We start from the raw sequence: 24,806 nt of genomic DNA on the forward strand, positions 1-24,806 counted from the left end.
GACATTGCATACTTTATGAGGCATGACATACCACTTGAAGCTTTTGAAAGCTTTCATAGCGTTGCCCCCTCTTTAAAAAGTGTAATGTTCTGTGCTCCCAGAGCACAATCGATGTTTTAGACATCATCGATAAGAATTATGACGATATTGCAATAAGGGCAAATACAGGCGCGGAAAATATATATATGTTTTCTTATTTAATTTATACCATTTTCAGAAATATATAGGGTAAAACAAAAACGTAAGAAAACTATTTGTCAAGAATATATTTCTATAAAAACTTCTTGATCTGGCTTTAAAATAGCTAAACATTTTTTCCCATTCTGCTGAATTCCTCACCCTTAACGTCTAGTACTCACATCGGCGAAAACAGCGAACTAATCATGAGAGAGAGAGAGACGCAAGTGGCGGGGTTCCATCACGGTAGTCAGATGACCAAAGAAAATATCAGAACTAAGGATGAACGCTATAGTCGAGTGCCTCGACTATTAGATACCCGTTACTCAGCTAAAGGGAAACGGAGCAACAAAGCTATATTTTACGGCACATTCTACCGGCTATTTCAGTAGATGTTATGTGGGCGGCAGAAAGTTTTTAGCGTTTAAGCCGTTTGTATGCGTTAGAGTGGGCGTGGCACATTATTTTAGGTCAGTCGATAGGTATTGATGAAACAAACACATTTCAGTTAAAATTTTGTTTCTATTATAAAAACTGTAGGCGCTACAGATTTTCGCGGATTGTGGGCGTGACACCACGCAACAAATATGCGGAACTGCATGCCAAGTTTGGCTGTTCTAGCTTTTATAGTTTCCAAGATCTCTGCGTTCATACGGACAGACGGACATTACTAGATCGTCTCGGCTAGTGAAGCTGATCAGGAATATATATATACTTTATGGGGTCGGAAACGCTTCCTTCTGCCTGTTATATACTTTCCGACGAATCTAGTATACCTTTTTATGGGAAAGATCCGAAAATGGGTGGGAAATTATTGGTAATTGGGAATACAATTCTTTATATTTTTAAGAATTTCGAATTGAAATTAATAAAAATCGGCGACATATAGCTGTCAAAGAAACGGTCAGAGAAATAATAACAATGACAATACTTAAAAAATTTCACGTGGTGTTACTAACGTTGATTATTTCTTAAACCTGCAAGAGTATACAAACTTCGTTAACTTCCCTTCTTGTTTAAAAATATTTTTTTGATAATTCCAACGGAGTTATGGGATATACATACATAATTTTAAAGGTATCGGGGTGGAACCCTCACAAAAGTTTTAATTCAAAGGAGTTTCTGTCGGAATTAAAACTTTGAAAAAATAGGTAAGGCGTTACTTATACAGTCAAATAGCGGGTATTCTTAAGCAGAAAGACTAATCGGTTCGATCTGCCTGCCAGTCCGTATAAACTCCGATATCTCCAAACTTTTAGGAAAGAATTGTAATGCTTTCTGCAAGAGTATGGTAATAAATATAGTTTGTAGTAGAAATAAGCAGTATATAACATAACAGAAACAACAATGGCAGCTTCAGTACCTAAAGTTAGCAGTCAACAACAACCAAAAGAAACGGCGGAAAAGCTGTCTCGGTTGGCTTGCAGACCGTGAAAAGCCACGAGCCACGATTGAAATACCGAATTTCATACCAAAAACATATGAGTACCGATTGTTAATATCAAGAGCTATCAAGCGCAGTTCTACAAATACATATATGAACATACCTATGTGCTTAAAAATACATACATTTAGACAAACATATGTACGTACAAACTATTGCTTCCAGTTTCTTATGTGTAATGAACGACCGCATCGTACAGCGAAAGCTAATAGACAAAAGTATAAAGATAATAAATGTGGAATTTTTTGAATCCAAAATAAATGAACGAATTTATATTTGAATCATAGCTTTTGAGATCATTGAACTTATTGCGAGTGTGTTCAAGTCAACTTAAGTATTTACATTAACGCACATTTTAACCGCTTTACATACATAAGACGAACGGAAAAATGAACAAAGAACCCGATCGGAGGGTAGGTTTTTTATTTCCAGCACGACCACGGTCCGGTCTAACAGGTGTTCCATTTATAAAGCGCGGGCATCGTCAGTGACACGGAATTTTTTATTCTGGAAAACAGTAAGGGATGAACACCTTTAAATATACATACAGTTGTGCACTACCTAACTATAAAACAGTTCTCTGATCAAAATAGCTTTACATTTTAGATTATTTGTACTATTGCATATATATATTGCTTTCATTAATTTATTTGCTAGTCAGCAAACATTTTCTAAAGGTAGATATTGCTTTCATTAATTTATTTGCTAGTCATTCAGCCTACAGTCCTCGCCCCCGATTTTCGCGTAGAACGCTTAAGAATTTACAAGAAGAAATAATGGCGCGGACTACCATGGTTCTCTTCTAATTTTATTTTAATTAAAGAAAGAATAGAGGAACTTTCTACGATTTTATATGTTCAATCCAATAGTCCGTACACTAGAGTACGAAAATCCCGCCAGTGATGATATCCTTGAAGGTAATAATGAGTTCTTATTATCATACACTAAAAATAAAATACCTTCTTACTAGTTTTTCGAGTTTCTAGCTTACTTCACTAGCAGCAGCAACCTCTTGATTTTGAGACGGTCGAGTGAACTTCTTCTCCCTTCCGTGTTGTTCGCAACGGTAGTCGAAGATTGCTCGGCACGCGCCGTTTTCGTTTTAATAGCCGTACACCAGCAACCAGAGTTAGGTCGACTTCTAGTGATACCGACTTAACTTTTTCTTAGTCTTACCTAAGACTGTCAAATCTCAAAACTTAGTGCATGCAGTATGACAAACGCCAACACAAAACATTGTATGTTTTATAGAAGGCTCGACTGTACTATTAAAAATGACGATCTTCATATGGTTTTTCTTCAAACGTGTATTCATTTGTATATACTTGAAATTTTCTACATATGTACTTGGTCGCTGTTGTCAACCTGTAGAATGCAGGTTGCTCAATGTAAAAACGAAACTCGATCAAATAAGCAAAAAGGGGGTTGATTATTCTCGTAAACAGCCTTAGCTTCCGTCCGACACAATTTACTCAAATGGTTTACACAATTTTTGTATGCAATATTTGGTGTCCGGTGGATAAATTCCGCAACAAACCGCTCATTTTTATACTATTGCAGGGGATATAATAATTTCAGTCAGAAGTTGGCAACGCAGTCAAGAAGAGGTTTCCGACATAAAGCATTTATGTTCTTGTTGAGCATTATTAGACGAGTCGATCTAGCCATGTCCGGCTGTCCGTCCTTCTGTCCGTCCGTCTGTCCGTCCGTCTGTCCGTCCATCTGTGCGTCCGTTCCAACGCAAGCTAGACTCTCAGTTTAAAAGTTACTGGGCTGAAACTGTACCAAAAGTCTACTTTGTTTTGCAGGTAGGTAACAAAAACCTCCTACGCTTGGAAACAACATATTTAATTAGTTCTGATTTAGTTTATTTAAAAAATTGGGCGTCTTTATCATATAGCTGTCACAGGAACGATCTAAAAATTTGTGGGAAAATAATATAAAATAAATTATAGCCTTGTGTTTTGTTGTCATAATATTTTATAATATTGGGAATGTATTATTTTATTGTTAGGAATTTCGAATAAAATGTAATAAAAATCATATGACTTTAACATATAGCTGCCGAAGTAACGGACAGAGAAATAATAAAATATTTATTTTTTTAATAGCAACAAAGATAACATGATGTTACTAACGTTGATTATTTCTTATAAGTGCAAGGGTATACAAACTTCGGTTTGCCTAAGCTTGTACATTATTATTATTATAATTATGTACACAAAGAAAAATATCTGTAAGGCTTTGATATAATAGGGATTTTTAAACGTGCTTCGGTGATTTACCAATACATTGAAAACCTCCATTTGGAAATAGTAAAATATTTTAAAAATTGTGGGCGCCGAAGCGACTGCTTCTGTTTTCGAACTAGGTAGCGAACTGGTAGAAAGTTTTATAAAAGGTTAGATTTTATACATTTGTTTGTCCCATGCTTATTTACACTTGTACAAAATTCAAGAATTGGCGTCATATAAAGACTAATTGTTAGAGAGAAGTTTAAGCCAACTCAAGGTTTTTAAGTCTTAGAAACAAAACCTTGAACATGAGGGCTCCAGACGGGCCTAGCAAAATTGGTGTTAGGGTCGGCGTGGCAAATCTAAGACTTAGTCTGTATGCTTAATCCTAACTTTTTAGCTTTTTTACAAGGAAATAAAGCAATAAAAGGGTATAGCAAGATCGACTTGAATAGCAATCCTGATCAAGAAGAAATATACTTTATACCGTTCCATATGCTTCCCGATATCTTTTAATTACATACTTACCAACGAATATAATTCACCTACACATGAAAGTACTCCGATTTTTGGGAGGACAAAAGCTTACTTACTTACTACTTACTGCGCTACCTAACTAAGCCAATAATTTGACTGATATAGACTATAGTATAGTGTAATGTATAACGCTGAATTTTTGTTTTTTATACAATTACAAGAGATGAAAGCATAAAAACGAAGTAATGGTAAACATACCGCGTTGCATATATAGACTCTTCTGTTAACGACAAACATGAATTTACTTATACTCTTTCTATGGTCTGATGAATGTACCGTGCATTGCGCTGCATCTTCTGACTAGAAGTGTGATCTTTTGAAACTAATTACGCACAAGGTTTTTGCAGTTTGTTCAATCGATGCAGTTTGTTATTGATCCATGCCAACATATGTAAAAGGAGAAAGGTTTTGCTTGGATTTTTTGTTGGCTCTTTACTGAAGAGTACATAAGCAGTATATTGGCTGTCGGAGTGGGCTCTAACCATTAATACATTGACACATACGCATATGTTTAAAGCAAAGCGTAAATTACTTTGCTACTAAAAACACTCCTAAAGCACTCGTACATTTTGAGCATGAAGACCGTACAAAGCGAAAACGGGAGTAGGCTCTCATACCTTCTGTTTCACTGACCTAACGCTGAATCTTTTCTTCTCTCTCTCCGTCACACATTCAGTGTGGTGATCATATTTCAAGCCCAGCTTTTGCGTCCGACCAAAACGCTATGTCTCCCGATTAGTCGAATGGCAGTTTGAGCGCAAATGAAACCGACCAACCGTATAGCCGTCTTGGGCCGAGTTTTGAGCGCGAATCAAAAAATATATAAGCCACCATAAACACACTCAAAAAAGTGGTCGCTTGAGTTTGAGCGATGTAAAAGCGGCTTCCGCCGTCCATTGCCATTCAACAATTTAGTTTCGCTCGAGATCTCTTGGCGTACGCTTCAAGATCCACCTGAAACTCGCGTTGTTTCGTGGACTCATAGCCAACAGGTGGAACGCGCTGTATTCTTACCTGCCAAGTAACGTAGAGCGTACAAAGTATATAGAAGTGATAAAGATTTATAATATAAGTGATAATAAGAGTGTACCTATCGAAACTAAAAGAGTGATTTTAAATTCGTCCTCCACAGAGTTTAATACCTACAAAGTGTCGTTATATAAATTTGGTTATGACACACACATTTAATGATTTAAGACGTTAAAAATACAAATACCGACCTAAAAATATTCAGTAAGTTCGCTTGCTATTATTACTATTATTAATGTAAATATTTTTACCAATTTAAATAACATTTTGCGCATAATTTTACTCATCTGACTTTTGCTGTTGCCCGTTTTCACGGCTTCTATGCTGAATCAAACTCCAATATTTTATTTTTACCCACGCTCCTGACCTTGAGCTGCTTATTTTCTCTGTTTTCATAGACTGCCTTAGCTAAGTTTTCTGACTCTCCATTATTCGGTTGGAGTGTGTGAAAATAAGGCTATGTTTCCCACTTTTAATTTTGTTGAATTGAATGTAGTATAAGTAGTATTGCCAGAAAGTGAGTTTGTATAGAAAAGAACAAAGTCTATAAGCCCGAATGACCTCGAAGCAGGACCGCCGTGCTCGACCGTGACTTTTGTTTGTGGTACCAAAGATATCGCGATTTTCCTTACTTTAAATTTATAGTTCAACAATCTTCTTAACAATTAAGGATTTCATGCGCCGTTATTTAAACATAATTTAATCGTCTTTTCATTACAACATTTATTTTCTATGTATAAAAGTTAATATCTATATAAAGACGAATTAAAAATAATTTTTCAATTACGGCGCACAAATACTTAATTGTTAATGTTGAATGAACCATAATGCCGTCTGTCCATATGAACACTAAGATCTCGGAAACTAAAAGAGCTAGAATGTTGGGATGAATCATGTAGATTTTTGAGCTTCCTGTGCAGCGTAAGGTACGTTACGTTGCGTGTTTGTAAATGTTTTATCTCGTATTATTTCTTATAATGTTTAAGGCCAGAAGATGTGTATAAAAACTCAGAGGTATTACTTTTATTCGGTCATCGATCTGCCAGACTTCCACTTTTTTCCGAACTTCTGTTAACATAATATAAAGAATGAATTAAAAAGGGTCGATAACGGTGGAAAGATGTAAGCAGTTGCGCCAAAAAAACCTTCATTTTAACACTCAAGTTCATTGTGATAGCAACATAGAATGTAAATACGTACTGTTCTCCCACAAAATGTGTGTGCTGGCCGATTGGCTTATGATAATTTACGTGAATAATATACAAAACAAAAATGGCTTACCTAAAAAATATAAAAGAAAGATTAGGAGAGCCGGCTTTGGGGTACCTATGTATTTATATTAAGCGACTTAAAAAGTAAGAAAGAAACAGATGGCCTAGTCCATAACCCGAGCTGACTCGACTACAGCGACCCTTAGGGGAGTAATAGTTCCAAAAAGGTCAATTAACAACAGGTGAATGAGTGCTAGCAAACACGTTTGCGCGGGTTCGGCCTTCATCTGGCGTGTAGCCTGTGCACCTTGCAGGGCAGGCGTCAGGCTGCGACGACGAACCACAATTAAATGAGCGGGAAATGCTGTTGCGCATTTTAAAGCCTTACAGAAATGTATGTTGATTGCGTTTAGATAACTGAAGGACGCAAATATTCTTAAATTTAGTAATGTGTGTCTCAGAAATACATTTTTTTTTCCAAAATGTTTGGAAGTATAATTTAAACTAGCTAGGGACAACACGTTTTTTTTGTTTTTAAGTATGAAAACATTTTTTATTTAGCCCTTAAGTGCCTTAAAAAAATAACAAAAACCTTCTTCCGTTTAAATCATAAATAAATAGTGTAATAAAATAAACAAAATTGGTTGGGTGTTTTAGTATAGTTATGTAACAATGTTTAGATTAAGCTGGCCAACAGGTTTCCAACAACGTACTTGGGTAGTTAAAAGACATCATTCCTGTCCCAGTCTCTTAGCTTAAATTGGACTAATTGCTTTAAATGCTTATATAATGTTTAACATGTTTTTATAAATTGTTTTCTGAATTTTATTACTAAATTATTTTTTGACCCAAAGTAACAACAGCTTTTTGATAAATATAACTCGTAATTAGGAGTAAACTGTTGGGATAAATATTGTAGTAGCACCACTTATTTTTCCATCTGGACTAAGAGGATATGAATTTTAAGAACAAGTTATGAAAAGCGGAATAGACAACATTCTGAAAAAACTTCGTTATTAAAAATTGAATTGACTCAATCTGCTACAATTGGGGATTGGTAGCCCTAGCATCCGACCTAATCTCGCAAGAGCAAAAATAGGGACTCTGCCTGCTTAATTGTGAAAATTTCTGAAAAAACCTGGTTCGTCCTTTATTCTTCAGTCTCCCTCTCTAGCCCCGGCCAAGAACATTTCTTACTTATTTTGGGAACACCTTAACATAATTTAACCTTGATGCAATCAAGAAATAAGGATAAATCGGGCAAGCCGAAGTTTGTATACCCATGCAGTCATAAGAAAAATTCAACGTTAGTAACACCATTGTTAAATTTTTAAGGATTGTTGCTAGCATCAGGGATACAATATATCTTAGCTGCTTTTGTTTCTATTTTTCTTTGGCTCCCTTAAGCTGAGTAACGGGTATCTAATAGTCGTGGCACTCGACTGTAGCGTTCTTCCTTGTTTAACATTTAACCTTCTACTCTTCGAAATAACATTTTTTGATAAGTTCTGAATTTCTAATTTAATGTTAACAAAATCGAACGACTATATTATATAGCTGGCATAGAAACGATCGGGAAATTGGTGGGAAAATAATGTGAAACCTAGCTTCGGTGTCGGACGACTCTAACATATTACCAAAGTTAACTTTCTTTCTCGTTTCTTACTAGCGTCACTTATCGTATACCTGCTTCACCTGCTTCCAGTTTCCATCATTTTTGGCATTTAGGGTGGTATTGAAAGTATGAACACAATCGCATTTAAATATTCTAATATAAAATTTGACCGCTAGACGGTTTCCAATAAATTAAACTTGCGATGCGCAGGAACCTCAAAAATCTGTATCCCAAATCTCAATTGCCGATCCTGACCAAGAATATATAAATGAGTTTGGAAACGCTTCCTTCTGTCTGTTATATTCTTTTCGACGAGTCTACTCTATGAAACTCTACGAGTAACGGGTATAAAAACTACACTTTCAGTTAAAAAGCTATCGGAAGTCTCTTTGTATTTCTAAAGCAGGTAGTATGTAAGTCAGAACGAGGGGGATCGGAAAACTGTATCCTATGTCCGGAAAGTATTAGAGAAAACACTTTTTGGCAAAAGTCCTAAATAAAAGTCCCAAACAAACTTTTTTCTTCACTTACGGGTTATTCTAGATGAATTATGTGCTACATCATAGGACTTATCTTAAATATTTTCTCCAAAAAATATGTAAATATATGACGGCACTTAAACAAATAGCCCCTAAACCGTTGTCCATGTCAATATGACTTCAAATTTTAAATTGTAAAAATGTTTCATTTCATTTTGGAGGCTAAATTCCTAATAAGATTCAAGTTAGGGACAACTTTTTAGCTACGCCAAAATAAACAAAATGAATATATTAATTGCTAAAAAAAATTAAAAAGGACTTCCATTTGAGATTTTTATTTTGTCAGTCTGTCTGTTCGTGGAAAGTTTCTACCACACTGAGCCAGTTCCTTTATCAGTGATACTTTAATTTACTGTGGGGTCGGAAAATATCTTCACAATCCCACACACGGTAAAAAAAATATTATATCGAATTGTGGGACCAAAAATTATTATTTATTCGACTAAGACACTTCCTAGAACTCGTAAAAACCAATAAAAATTCGGAATAGTAAGGGCGAATATATTTTAGATGAGTGAACACAATTTCTAAAAGCATATCTTTCAAAATTAAAAACTTAAAATTGTCTTTGAATTGCAGTTCCTTAAATAATTTTTGAAGCCCTGATGCTCATAATGGATATGCAGACATCGTCACATCTTAGCCATGGGCTCGGGACACTCTCACATCAGCTTCAACACCGTATTATACACCAGCCGCAGATTCTTCATAGTACCCAAGAACAAACACTGAATACAAGTACAGGCCAGCATGAGCACGATCACCAGCATTTGCAACACCATCACCTGACACATCAACATCAGGACGTTTCACCGACATTACACACTTTGCAGAGCACGCCGACAGGTGATAGCCTAAGCACTGCTATCAACCCTAATCAAATTCAGCATGATCATCAACATCATGCCGGTAGTAACGTGTATACCTCATCACACATGGAAGATAAGTCAAAAGGTAACCAGAGGGTAATACATTTAATTGGAGGACATAGCCAGGATAAAAAATAAATTAGTTCAAGTAAACGACACAAATAGCAATATTGACATTTTCTACACATTTACATATATTCACGTTTACATTAACGAGTTATAGACAAAAGATTACATTTTCATTCTATTAACATTTTCTTCAGAGTAAATGTTGGTCTTCGGAGAATAGGATGTTAAAAAAAGTACGGATCTACAGAACAATAGCATTTGTTGACAAAAGAGATGGGGAGCAGTTAAGCAAGCTCACAAGAGCAATGCACTTGGGACGCGATTGCAAACCGTTTGTTTCCCCTCCCAAGATTTGGGCAGGAATCGATTCTTCTTGGACTCATGTTCAAGTTGTATGAATGCTTTAAAAACCAGAAATTAAAAGAAAGGTGTTTACTTCAAGTCACGGAATTTTACGTATAAGGAAATATCATATGCCTTCACGTTGGAATGTTTCACGATCTTTATCAGTGAATTCTTAGGCATCACTTTAGTTTCGTGCGCTATAAAAAAATTAAAAATTCAACATAGAATTTCTAACTCATATAAATGTTTGGGTATATAATTAATTTAGTCTTTATAAGTCCGAATTTTTTTTCCAATAATATTTTTAGGTACATCCAAAAATAGTTGAACAAGAAAGGAAACTAGCTTCGGCATTTATACTTTAGAAAGTCGTTCCCTTAAAGCATTGTAGGTAAAAAAGGTTTAAGATTTCTAGAAAACTGAAGACTAATTACATTCATATTTCAATTTACTATTGTAAATGTTTGCCGAAAACGACCACAAATGGCTAAAAAGATTATTGAAATAGCGGGTAGGTGGCGCTATCACAACAGCAACAACATCGCCTTGCGATAAAGATTAACAAAAAGAGTGTACACCAAAACATGATTTTAGTAAATTAAAGTGGAACATTATCTTAATATTTCTTTATTTAGTTTTTAATTATTTGAAACTCTAAAAGGTATGTACATACAAAGCTATCACGGGAACGCCTGTAGGGATTTAGAAGCTTCGGCTGGCGGAAGTTAGTTTCATTTCGTTGGTTTTGAAATTTATGCAAATTAATTGTTTTTTTTTTACTCCACTGTAGTGAACAAATTTGACGAATATTCAAACAGAGTATTGGGCACGATTTCTGATACCAATACGGCGGAATCTGCTAACAATTTTATGTCACAGACCCAAGGCGTCGAATGGATGTCAGCAATGAATGATGTGCAAAACGGGGCAGGTACCATATAAATGTCCTTAATAAATTTTAAATATTTAATTAAGTGCAAAATATTTTTAATTTTGCAGAAGACTCACACAGTTCGCAGGGCAGTATTTCTGGCGATGGTAAGTGAAATAATTGATTTTGTAATTTCCATAATCAATTTGTAGTAATGAGTATATATACCTATCTCCCACGTTAACGCAGCTATCCACACTGATTATTGCTTCAGTAACATTCTCTCACAAAGCTAAGTGACCGCTATCCGATCAATTTTCTGTGGCTTTGTTGGAATTGTCTCAAATATCTTCGTGCCTAATTGAAAAAATGTACCTTGACCACAAAGCTGCTTCCTGACTAGCAGAGTTCTTTTTGTTTCTTGTATTTATTTGGCTTGGTCAATGGAGATAGTCATTGGACACTGGACACTCTTTCACTCACTCAGGTGGCGATCGAACGACCTCAAGTTCTGATTCACATAGAGATTGAGACTTCATCATACACAATGCGGTGTACAATTACGTCGTTGCATCAGGCTTTTAAAAAAAATATGTTGGGATAGCCACTAAGTCCGAATGCACAACCACAATTATAAGGGAATACAAATTATACAGTTGTTATACCCTTGCAGATGTTATAATGATTTCAGTCAGAAGTTTGAAACGCACTGAAGATGACGCTTCCGACCCCATAAAGTATATATATTATTGATAAGCGTCACAAGAAGAGTAAATCTAGTCATGTCCGTCTGTGCGTCCGTCTGTTCGTCTGTCCGTCCGTTTCCACGCAAACTAGTCTCTCAGTTTAAAATCTATCGGGCTGAAACTTTCCCAAAAGTCTTCTTTCTATTGCAGGTAGTATATAAGTCGGAACCAGCCAGATCGGACAACTATATCTTATAGCTCCCATAGGAACTAACGAGGAAAAAATTTAAAAAAAAATGATATCTTCGGTGTTTTTTAACATATACCTTTCTAAGCTTGGATATAACATTTTTGAATTAGTTCTGAATTTCGAATTACATTTTATCAGGATCGGATGACTATATCATATAGCTCCCATAAGAACAATCGGAAAATTAGTGGTAAAATAATATTGAAAAATTATACCTTCGGTGTTTTTTAACTTTTAACCCCCTATGCTTGGAAATATTTTTTACATTTTTTATTTGGTTTTGAATTTTGAATTAAATTTTATCAAAATCGGACGACTATATCATATAGCTGCCATAGCAACGATCGGAAAATTAGTCGGAAAACATGAAATAAAAATTATATCTTTGTTGTTTTTTAACACATAACCGTATAAGCTTGAAAATAACATTTTTTTATTAGTTCTGAATCTTGAATTACATTTTATTAAAATCGGACGACTATATCATATAGCTGTCATAGGAACGATCGGATAATTGGTGGGAAATAATATGAAACAAATTATAGCATTGGGTCTTTTTGACTTATTATCTTGTAATATTGGGAATTTCGAATTCAATTTAATAAAATTATTGATTATTTTTTATAACTGCAACTTCTTTTCTGCAAATATAAATTTAATTGATTCCACGATTCTAAAAAAGGGTATAGATACGCACAAAAAAAGTTCAAGGCTCAGGCAGTGTCAGATGTTCTGAACAAGAATCTGTAGCCCTTGATACTTTAAGGTTTAGCTCAAAATCGTTAAAGCAGCTTTTAAGAAGTTAAAAAAATCTAATAAAATCTTATAACTCAATTTTGCCCATCCGTTAAAGGCGATGTTTTGTAGACAAATGATGTTAGGAAAGCGCGCAAAGTATTTAAAAATACCTTTCTAGTCTGAAAGCCTGTAACTGTAAGTAATTGAGCTATCTATAGTTTTTTTCTTGCCAAACTAGTTTTTCCAAAAGTGGTAGAACTAATCTTTCTTGCACTAACTGTTTAACATTGTCTATTGTTCTAGTGACCCTAAAACAACGTTATGAGGCAAGCTAAAAAATGACAAACAAAATAAAATTCTTATTTTGAGATGTCCCCCAATATCATGTTTATCGTAATACTTTTGAACGGAGCATCCGAATTGAACACTTTAGTAGTCATGAAAGCGTATTTAAAGTGAAATAAGAAAGGAAGTTAACTTCGGCAAGGCGAAGTTTGTATACCCTTGCAGTTATAAGAAATAATCATCTTTAGTAACACTATGTGATATTTTTAGGGATAGTTGCTGACTTCAGTGATATTAAAAAAACGCATTGAAGGAGACGTTTCCCACCACATAAAGTATATATATTTTTGATCAGCATCACTAGACGAGTCGATCTAGCCATGTCCGTCTGTCCGTCCGTTTCTACGCAAACTAGCCCTAAGCCCTCAGTTTTAAAGCTATCGGACTGAAACTTTCCCAAAAGTCTTCTTTCTATTGCAGGTATAATATAAGTGAGAACCAGTCTGATCGGTCAACTATATCTTATAGATTCCATAGAAACTACCGGGGAAAAAAATTAAAAAAAATTATATCTTCGTTGTTTTTATAACCTTCTTTTATAATCCTCTAAGCTTGGAAATAACATTTTTTAACTAGTTCTGAATTCAGAATTAAATTTTTTTGAAATCGGACGGCTATATCATATAGCTATGATATCATATGAACGATCGGAAATTTAGTGGTAAAATAATATGAAACAACTATATCTTCGGTTTTTTTTTTAACATACGAGTATAACCTCCTACGTCGCAAACTTCTGACTGAAATTATTATACCCTTTGCAAGGGTATAAAAACAACTAGGTTAATAGCCGGGGGTATTTAACCTCAGCGGCTCCAGCGGCTATGTATATATATATTGCTTTCGTCAATACCTATGGATATACCCGCTTACTCTTAGGCCTTACTCTAACGGGATGCAAAACTCATCTTCTTTTCTTGCTTTTATTAGATTACTTAAATATTATAACCTAACTTGTACTAGTACTTATACTATAAAAAACAATACCCATTCGTTAATGTAGTTTTATAATTTCCATAACATAAGTTTTAATTTGCTGAATGCGTTGTCGACAGGGTTGGTTTAATGTATCCAAATAATAGACATAGAAATGCGTCCATGCAAGGCAGTTGAATACACAACTGGGAATTAAATGTGAACCAACCTCATAGATGTCCCTTTTCAGAAAAGTAACAGCTGTGTATCTTAATCAAAGAAGGACTACTGATGGAAAGACTGTTTTTGCTACTGTCTTGTAAAGCATCATTTATATACATATATATATATATATATATATATATATATATATACATATACATATATATACATATATTAAAATTTGCTTTAAGTCAACAAATGAATAAATTAAAGAAAAAATATTTTAATTATGAAATATTTTATTTAAATATTGGTTATTTTGAAGTTTTTATACCCAAGCACTGGGAGTAGAATTGAAAGTGATTATGTGTATAATTTTTGTTTTATTTTCTTATTAATTATCCGATTTCAAAAGACACCAAACTTAAAACTTTGTACATACTTTTAAAAATATACCCTTCACTGCGTTAGAAACTTTTTAATAAAATCATTACACTCTTTGCAAGGAAATAAAAAAGTTTTTTTAAATATATCTATGAATGCTTATTAGTAGAATATTTTTAAGTATTCATTTTGACTTAAACTCAATAATTAGTTTATTCAGCTACACAAATAGTTTAATATTGGAAATCAATCAGACAATAAAAACTTTATAAGACCCTCTTGAAAGTCCAGGAATCTGCATGCCAAGTCTGACTGTACTAGCTCTTTCCGAGAGTTCAGCGTTCATACGGACAGACGGACATGGCTAAATCGACTCGGCTAGTGATCTTGTCCAAGAATATATATACTTTTTGAGGTCAGAAACGCTTTCTTACATGTTACATACTTTCCGGTGAATCTAGTATACCCTTTTGCTCTACTAGTAACGGGTATAAAAATCTTACATGGAATTCTGCGTCGGCGTGTACTTGTACCGATGACTTCTCGCCGCAGAGACAGACACGTTACCAATTGGTATATTAAAAAACTTTTCTCGCTGTTCTGACTTTAAATGTAATTATAAGCGATAATTGAGCACAGGGTTTTGACATTATGACATTAGGACTATGAAATAATATTTTTCATTTATTTAATACTTACCCTAACATAAAAAGATTATAGTCGGGTAAATGTATATATTTTCTAAAAAGTTCTTATTAGCTACGCTGCAAAACTGTAAAACGTAGTACACGAATTTACAAGCAAACGCAGAGAAAATAATTTTTTTAATTCGGGTATTATTATAATTATTATTTTTTTGTCAACTAAGAACGTAAACTAGATTTTAACAATGTCGTGCCATTCGACGCATATATTTTTAGCAAGAACACGTCAGAAAACATTCTTGTTTTCCAAAGTTTGCTTACAATCCCTATATTGTTTAGCAAACCTTTCAAGCGGTTAATCAATTGTATAGGACATATGATTAATGCAGGTTTTTAATTCTTATCAATTAATATAGTAGTTGCATTCGCACAGTCGTGTACTGTCGCCGTCAGTAAATGCTTGCTTTAGAAAACCGCCAAGAAACGTTACAGCCTCATGTAAACCGGAATTCGGAACTTTTTAAAAATTTTTCTTTGCTTAGGTATAAATGTGCCTGTTACATTTGTGCCTAGGAGTTGAGTATTTTATTTTTTATTTTATATAAATTTATACCGTTGCAGAGGGTAGAGGATTATATTATAAAAAAACAGCGAAGATATAATTTTTTTAATTTTTCCCCGATAGTTCCTATGGGAGCTCTAAGATATAGTTGTCCGATCTAGCTGGTTTCGACTTATATACTACCTGAAATAGAAAGAAAGTTTCAGCCCGATAGCTTCAAAACTGATATTTAAGTTCAATGATTAAATTGTTAGTGTAAAAAATAAAAAAAGGCTGACAACGTTATAGCCAATAGCCTTGATTATCGAATACTCATTAATCAGTTGAAGGGAACCTGATAAAGTCTGTTCCAATAATTACGAACCAGGCTACTGCACCACCTAGTCGATTCTTTTATGTAAATGGTAATTTATGATCAAAACATAATTACATTTACAGCAAAAAGTATGCTATATCTTTCCAAAAGAACATTTTACATTTTCTTGTTTGGTGCATGGCGACCGGTCTGTAAGAATATGATATTCCATAGATGGCGCAAACACTTGAATAATGAAGTCGACGACCCCATGTTAATCCTATTTAAGCCACTCAAGAATTTAAGGCTATTAAAAGTGTTCTTGCTTGTCTCATTTATTGAATATTAACCAAATACATTCTTATGCATTCTTAGACTTATATTTAATGAAGAAAATTTAAACCGACAGGTTGTTTTCAGATTTTCAAAAAAAAGTAATATATTTGCCTTCACTATTTACACATAGTGGCGATCTCGCATTAGGAGATTGTGCGAAGGCGTCTACTATATTTAACCGAGAAAAACGCTTTAATCAAATATATACAATAAATTTATATGTATACCTTTGAATGGAGATGCCTAAATATTTTGCTAAAGTGGGCGGTTAAAGCAAACAAACAATTTAAAAAGTGCATTTATTTAGTTGAATGTACAAGCATTTTTAGTCAGAAATATCTATTTTATATCATATTACGTTATTTTTATCATACAGAAATAGTATTTTACTTGTAAAATAACGCATACTAAATTAAATAAATACGCTTTCGCGTCAAGCTACTTACAACATAAAGTTTTGAAGTTTTTTAAAATCAAACCCACAAACCAAACCAAAACCAGATTGATTTACTTGGAAAGGAACGCTCCGTTTGTTTGCAAACTTTATTCTTTGGCTTATAATCTTAGGGTCAATCCGTTCGGTTGGGAATTTTGAAAAATGTGAAACTGCGAATCACACAGAACTCATCCACCACCTGCCATCGAATCATTATAAATGAGCACAACAACGCTACGCAAACAACTGAATCCGACTAATAAGTCTGCAAATTTTAACCAAAATGGGGAAAAAATAAGAACAGATGTCACCCAATAATGTGTAAATGGTAACAAAAAAGTCCAGGGAAAATAAAAGCGTGTTTATTGAATATCATTTTATTTTTAAATTGACTTAATTATTCCGTATTTTACGAGTTCGTTGATTTTATCTGCATAGACCTCCTTAGTTTTCCATCGGCATAGATAAGTCCGAAAAATTGCGAAACTAGCTTGGAAATTTTTGGAACAGCAAAACTTTATGGACCATACGTTCAACGGATGATAGATGGTGGATGAATCTCTGTGGGAAGATGCTATTATTATTATTATTTGAATTTTAATTCTTAATTCCCTAGCTCTAATACTTACTGAGATCTCTACGTACGGGCATAAGGACGTGGCTATATCGCCTACTGTTCATAATTAATAAAGTATTTATGTGCTTCTTAAGGTCGGAAATGCTTCTGAGATTGTGCTAACTTAACAACAAGTGGTGAAAGTGTAAAAGTATTAACCAAGGTATTCTCATTAAAAATACACGTATTTTAAAACAACCTTCAGTTCCTAAACAAGTTTCACTTGTAAATAATTAGTGTCATGTCATTTTGCACGAGTGAAGAACAAGTTACACTCCATATAGACAATTGTATGGAATGCCCGCTTTTTCACAACTGGAAATTCAAATAAAAACAAGGAAGCACGCTATCAGATACCAGTTACTCAACTTACTGGAGCAAAAAGGGAATGAAGATATACAAGGAGCAGACAGATTTAGGGCGCGGTAAATTTTTTAGGTCAACCGAGAGTTGTTAATAAGACAAATACATTTCATACGTATGTACATAAAAACTGTTTGCATTTTTCGTGGATTGTGGGCGTTAGAGTGGTCCTGGCACTTTTCTGAAACAAACTTGCGCCGTGCAAGAAGCTCAAAAATATACATTCCAACTTTCTAGCTTTAATAGTTTCCGAGATCTCAACGTTCATACGAACGGACATGGCAAGATCGACTCGACTAGTGATCTTGATCAAGAATATATACACTTTATGGGGTCGAACGAATCTGGTATACCTTTGTACTCTACGAGTACCGTGTATAATTACTGCGGATTTCACTTGTTTTTTATACTCGTTTGTCGTATGGCCTGTTACCTACAATTGAAATCATCATTCCTAACTGAAATCACTTCGAAAATTCTGAATATGTCCAATGAGTTTTTACTCATGAAATCCCGTGCGAGAGACACGTCATTTCGGAAATTCTGAATATTTTAATGAGTTGTAACCTTTAAAATTTTGAATTTAAAATACATTCCTTTTGATTTACTAACTTAACTTCATTTTTATTAGATTGCTTTATTTAAGTTTTCTGTTGTTTTTTGTTTGTCCCTGTCCAACGCTTCTGAGTAAGTTAACGGAATTGGTTTTAAAAAAATTTTTTTACTTTTATATTTATATATTTACCTTTTTGAACTGTGTAAAATTTTGCGGGCTTTGTATTGGCACAAAAAATTTCATCATGCCACATTTTGGGTAACGGAACCCGAATTTTCTGTTTTATTTCAAATCACAATAACGGTCTGCGCACACTGGGGCACAAGCGGCGTTAGCCGCGCCGATATATTGTATTCTTGGAATCTTCCGGCTGTTATCGACAATCGTCAGTGCATGAGTTTTGGGACGAAAACAAACAGAATGGAATAGACAATTGACAATCAGTGAATTATAAGAATAAAGAAGTCGAATTGAAATCAAATGTATCGATTACGGTAATTCGCCTCGACGACTTCGCTTGAGTGTGCGTCCCGCAAGCGGCGTCGCGCCGCTCAGCGTCGAGACGTCACGAGCCGCACCGCCCCAGTGTGCGCAGACCTTAATGCTTTTCAAATATTGGGATATTTACATGTCCCTGCGCAACAACAATTGTTTCGCCAAAATTTCGGTGGCTAGCTGAACATACCGGAGCCAGGAGGCTCTCTGAGAGCCCCGGGCGAGCAAATTATAAGGCACAGAAAGAGAGGAATCTCTGAAGATCTTCCTCTCCTTGTTGCACGACCGAAGTACAGTGGTGTCATTTTTTTCGAAGCAAAAAAAGCTGGATCAACGAAAAAAAAAGCTAAATAAAGCGGAAAACCAGAGAAAAAGAGTTAAGAAAAAAACTGTGCTGTTCGTTTCTTAATAATAAACCCTTAGTTTGATACTTAACATAAAATATATAATACACATTAATTACAAAAATTAAAAATTATAGGATACTTAAGATATTGTCAACATTATCGGAATCATCGGTTGGGTAAAAATGCTTTTGTTCAATTTTATTTAGGCAGCTGGGTGGTATACTGTAGATAAGACAGCACTTATTGTGTCGACGCAGCCCATACCTAAAATTTTAAGTAAATTTATTTATAATTTAAAAATTAAAATAAATTTAAATTTAAATTTAATTTAAATAAATTTATTGTATCATCGACATTTTCCCACTCTACCAGGGTTATGACGTCGTACAGACGTTCTAAATTTTCTCAAAAGGCCAGAATTCCGGCTGCCCGCTGTTTTCATATTTTTCCCGCAATCATACTTCAAAAAAAGCCAAATCTGCCCGGGAAAAAAGCGGGAATGACACCACTGTCGAATGGAGCCGAACTCTTCTACGCTGCGCCGGCTTCTGCTAACGTCAACAGCGGTGCAGAAAAAAAAAACAAAAAGCTTTTTGATGTCCGATATGTCACTCCGAACCTACTGCAGAACTGAGGAGTACTCCGATCTTACCTAATTTGTCTAAATATGTACCACCGCTTATTAATTCAATTATTTTGTTTTTTTTTTATTTCTCTAATGATATGCGCTAACCCTTTAAGTGTATATCGCTTGACATTCCCCAACTTACTGCTGTAAACAGTCGCGTTTACTTATTCAGAACATCTAACAATCCCTGAGCATTGAACTTTTTTCTGCTTATCCATATGTACTTTTATTAAAATTCTTAGTTTCATATAAAGTGTAGTTAACAGTTCCACACCAGAAATTTTAATTGTTGATGATATGAATGATTTTTAAAAACAAACCTTCTGATAAAAAACAAACTAGTCACGAGGTACAAATCAAGTGACAATCGCACTTTCAACAAACAAAAGTTGTGATTTCACCTTTTTGGGCAAGCACTATGTTTTTACCTTGCTAAGAGGTGTTTTTGTTTAATTGAACAACAATTAATCGCACTAGTAATCTGTCTGTCAAATTTTAGCTCTATAGCAATCAGAATGCCAGAGCTCGATACCGCGAAACGGAAACGCTTTCGTGGTATAGTTTTTCAACGAATGCAATGTTCTCTCTTACTGTACGGCTATGGTATATAAAAATTCCGTTTTTTGATAAAAAATGATGGTACAAAAAGGTACCTTACTAAATAAAGACGATCATGAATAGTTTTAATGCGCGAGAAAGCATTCTTAGTAGTTTTGAAGTAAGCGGAAAACTTTTGATATTGCCAAGACACGCTCTTTCCCTACAGTCACGCTGCAAAATATTAGGTTTAATTTTATAATATTTTCGAACATAAAATACTTTCTAAAATTTCGATGGGCAAGTGCCGACGTGCTTGTGCAAAGCAACGACAGCCGACTCGTTCCAGTGTGTGAAAGAGACGTCGAAATACGCAGAGCCAACACTTAGTGTGGCTGGCAGAAAGGTGTGCTGTGATTGGTGCCCTGCTTTCTTTGTTACTATTGGTGGATTACGAGGTTGTCCGCCTACTCCACTCCACTCCACACTCAAGTTTATGAACTTTGAAGCCCCTTTTTAGAATTGTCCAAGACGGACTCGGTGCTCAAGTAAGAATATGCTTTTAATATTGTTAATAATTTTAAGGTTTAATGTTTAATATTTAAAAAGTAATACTACCCATGAATCATGACCTAACCACGGAAGAGAAAATGTTTAGGCTGCGCACGGCACAAACGCGATATCTGATGATTCCGTTGCTTGGTCCCTTGTTGGCTGCCACAAGCTGCAAAACCCAAAAAAAACAGCTGCCTTAAAATAAACACCTCTGTCAATCCATTCACCCAAATACTATTGCAGGGCTGAACAATCGGATTGGCCACCACAAGAGCAGCCTCCCAAATTGTCGTTTGTGGCGATGCTACGCCTTTGCCTGACGCTCGGCTTTGGGCTGTCTTTATTGGCTGGCTGCAGTAAGATGAGAACGGCGTCCCGGAGTCAACGCGAACCGTTTCGGGTGGGCGGCGCGGTGGCGTCGTAAGTGTAAAAGGGACCAAGTATTTCCAAGGACATGCAAACGCCCGCGCCATCCCACACTGAGTAGAGATAGGGATAAGTAAAAATAGTAGAAGTAGATAAGAATAAGGAAACCGTGCGCAGAATCTCTGCGGCTGGCATCAAACAGTCCGGAAAAAATGGTTAGCAATATTTTACGGTACGCAAAACGAAAGAGAAAACACACTTTTAAATAAAAGAAGAAAAAGTAATGTCAACGGTCGAAAAGGAATCCTGGGACAACTGAATAAGCCACAGCAACGCGAGTGTTCGGTCTACTTTGCTTATGCAAAGGAGTACCCACGAAAATCAAACTTCATCTTACGCTGCCAGCCGATGGCCAGTGCTTTTCCAAACCGTCAATCAGAACTTCCTTGTTGCAATCATAGGACTTATAGAGCTGTATCGGCATCGATTACAGGTTCGGTTTACCGTTACGGTTTGTGGTTGCGGTGTGATACGAATGTCAGTTACAGTTAAAGCTTTTCCGGTAAACAAATTGTAATAAAATGGTGATCAAAGTGAATACGATATAGTGATTGTGCCTAAAGTCTTGGTTTGCTTCAAAAAAGGTTACAATACAACTCCTTCGTCAATACCAAAGCTCCAAAAAAATGGACCTATCTACAGCCTATCGCTACAACCAGAATATGATGGAATATTATACATGTAATACTCTCTACTCTTTAAATAGATAGATACAAAACATTTGTTGATCACACACAAATCCAAAGAATTTTAAATTTCCACGATTTTTTTGTACTTTTTTGGGTTGTGCCGTTCTAAATGATATTTCTTAAGACCTTGATTTATTGGTTTCTATATATAACCGAGAAAAGTGCAACAATAACATTTTACATTCTTCTGATATTAAGATTCAAAAGGTTCATTGTTAAATGACAATTGAGGCATGAACAATTGTTCTTTGTTCATAGTTCTACTGCAGAAGATATCATGCTGAGTGCTCAAAGCCAAGTAAATGTGTAAAATCCTCTCAAAATTTTCAGCCGATATCCAATGTTTACAAATCCTAATTCGTTCTAAAAAAAATTATTATTAATGAAATAACAATAATCAACGCTACCTCGACTATCAAAAACCCGTTACTGATCTGAAAGGAGTGCAATAAACAAGAACGGAAGCTAGCATCAGGGAGCCGAACTTATAGAAAGTTCCTTGTAGGTCGTACCTTTTAGAGCATTTTTGTAAAAAGCTTTACAATGTTTAAAAATTTATAAAACTAATTACGAAATATAAACATAAAGTCCCAGTTTAATTATATAACGTAAATGTTTGCCAAAAACGAAACGATGTGTTTATTTCTTTGACATTTTTTAACCGATCGGTCCTTTATATTATTTTTGTCCGACTTTTTATACCCTTGCAGAGGCTATAATAATTTCAGTCAAAAGTTTGCAACGCAACGAAGAAGACGTTTTCGACCACATAAAGTATGCATATTCTTGATCAGCAACACTAGACGAGTCGATCTAGTCATGTTGGTCTGTCCGTCTGTCCGACTGTCCGTCCGTTTCTACGTTTACTAATCTCAGTTTTGTAGCTATCGGGCTGAAACATTTAGTCAGAAACGGTCAGAAAAATTTTAAATGGTGTTACTTGGCTTGCCGAAGTTAACTTCCTTTCTTGTTACTTATGTTATTATTTATTCTCATGTTGAAAGCCAATTATAAATTATTAATTAATAAACGAATATAAGTCAAGCCATAACATATTTTACATTATTTTAAAAATATTTTCTGGATTAGTTTTATTTTTGTTATTATATATTAATATTGTTTATTATTCATACGATCTAGTTCTCCTATACAACTAGTTCCGACTTATATACCATTTGCAACAGAAATAGGATTTTTGGAAGGTTTTATCTTGATAGCTTAAAAACTGACAGACTAGTTTGCAGACGGACAATAGGAGAGAAAATCAATTGGTTTGGAAGAAAGAGAGGTTCATAAAATTTGATCCATAGAGGACTTTGCCGATAAATGCACTAGTCGAGTTGTATTCTCACCTCATTGGTTAAAATTTTAAAAACATTTTCTAATTTTTTTATACCCGTTACTCGTAGAGTAAGAGGATTTACTAGATTCGTCGGAAAGTATGTAACAGGCAGAAGGAAGCATTTCCGACCCCATAAAGTATATATATTCTTGATCAGGATCACTAGCCGAGTCGATCTAGCCATGTCCGTCTGTCCGTATGAACGCTGAGATCTTGGAAACTATAAAAGCTAGAACAGAACAGAGCAGATTCATCGGCTTCCTGCGCAGCGCAAGTTTGTTTCAGTGGGGTGCCACACGCACAATCCGCGAAAATCTGTAGCGCCTACGGTTTTTGTGATTGCAACAAAATTTTAACTGAAATGTGTTTATCGCATCAATACCTATCGACTGCACTAAAAAATGTGCCACGCCCACTTTAACGCCCACAAACGGATTAAAAGCTTAAATCTGTCTACCGCCCACACAAAATCTAACGCCGGTAGGTGGCGCCGTAAAATATACCTTTGCTGCTCCATTTCCCTTTTGTTTCCTTAAGCTGAGTAACGGGTATCTGATAGTCCAGGCACTCGGAACGCTGCAATTTAATATGTCTGTGTGCAGTTTTGATAAAGCGCGCCAAATGTAAAAAGTGTATTTATTAACTTTCTTTACAAAAGCTGATATCAGAACATTTAATTTTAAAGGTGCGACCATTACTAGATTTCTACCTCGTTAATAGGTGTTTTTACTTGATATACTTTAAGGAGTCGGGAACGTCTTCTTTACTATTTTCTTACTGAAATTACGCAAAAACGAGGTAAAGGGTCGTGATCATTATGCCTTCAGCAATGAAAGCTACTAATATATACCCTTTAATTCCAAAATAAACTTTTCCCAGGGATTTCCGTTTTTTCCGAGGGGAAAATGCACAGGATATTTTTTCGAAGTCCCTTCGGATTTTCCCTGTTTCTTATACTCATTTGTTGTATGGCCTGTCCCCTGCAAGGGACACTTCCAAAGGAAATCCCATCGCAAATTTTTCGATTTTTTCATGGACTTTCACCTGCAAGGAACACGTCCCAGGGAAATCCCATCGGAAATTCGCGATTTCTTCATGAAGTTTTCACCTCCAAATATTGAATTTAAAATACATACATATAAAATTACTTTTCAGTGCATTTTATTTAAATTGTATCCTATAAATGTATGTTTTTCTCTACATAATTTGTTTTTAATGTTTTTCATAGCTTTTCTGAAACATTAGTCCGGGTCCTTGGAATCCCTTGCCAACGCTCCTGAAAATAATAAATTGCATCCTTTAAATCTAGGTTTTTTTTAAATAATTTGTTTTTAATGTTTTTCATAGCTTTTCTGAAACATTAGTCCGGGTTCTCGGAATCCCTGGCCAAAGCTCCTGAAAAAAAATAATGTGTGTTTAAAAAATTGTGTTTTACTTGTTTTCTTGTATATTTACCTTTTCAAACTGTGTAAAACCCGTTGAGGGATTTCATTATGCCACTTTCGGGTAACAGAACCAGAACCATCGGGGTTATGTAATAAAATCTAAAAAAAAAAACT

General features: G+C 35.0%; 1 protein-coding gene across 5 annotated transcripts in view; it reads left to right on the top strand.

The window, feature by feature from the left end:
- The first annotated feature begins 5,319 nt into the window (after positions 1-5,319).
- Positions 5,320-24,806, top strand: part of LOC108036012 (paired box protein Pax-2) — a 42,286-nt gene continuing 22,799 nt past the window's right edge. The window contains exons 1-5 of one of the 5 annotated variants that reach the window (XM_017111925.3): positions 5,320-5,413; positions 5,525-5,625; positions 9,366-9,740; positions 10,860-11,000; positions 11,069-11,107. In XM_017111925.3, coding sequence (XP_016967414.1) covers positions 9,392-9,740; positions 10,860-11,000; positions 11,069-11,107 — 529 coding nt within the window. In that variant the 5' untranslated portion in view covers positions 5,320-5,413; positions 5,525-5,625; positions 9,366-9,391. Of the gene's footprint in view, positions 5,626-9,365; positions 9,741-10,859; positions 11,001-11,068; positions 11,108-21,488; positions 21,898-24,806 lie in introns of those variants that run through there. The other 4 variants (XM_017111929.3, XM_050886926.1, XM_017111926.3 and 1 more) reach the window with 4 other exon arrangements.

Source organism: Drosophila biarmipes, chromosome 4 (genome assembly GCF_025231255.1).
Source record: "Drosophila biarmipes strain raj3 chromosome 4, RU_DBia_V1.1, whole genome shotgun sequence".
Classification (NCBI taxonomy): Eukaryota; Metazoa; Arthropoda; class Insecta; order Diptera; family Drosophilidae; genus Drosophila; species Drosophila biarmipes.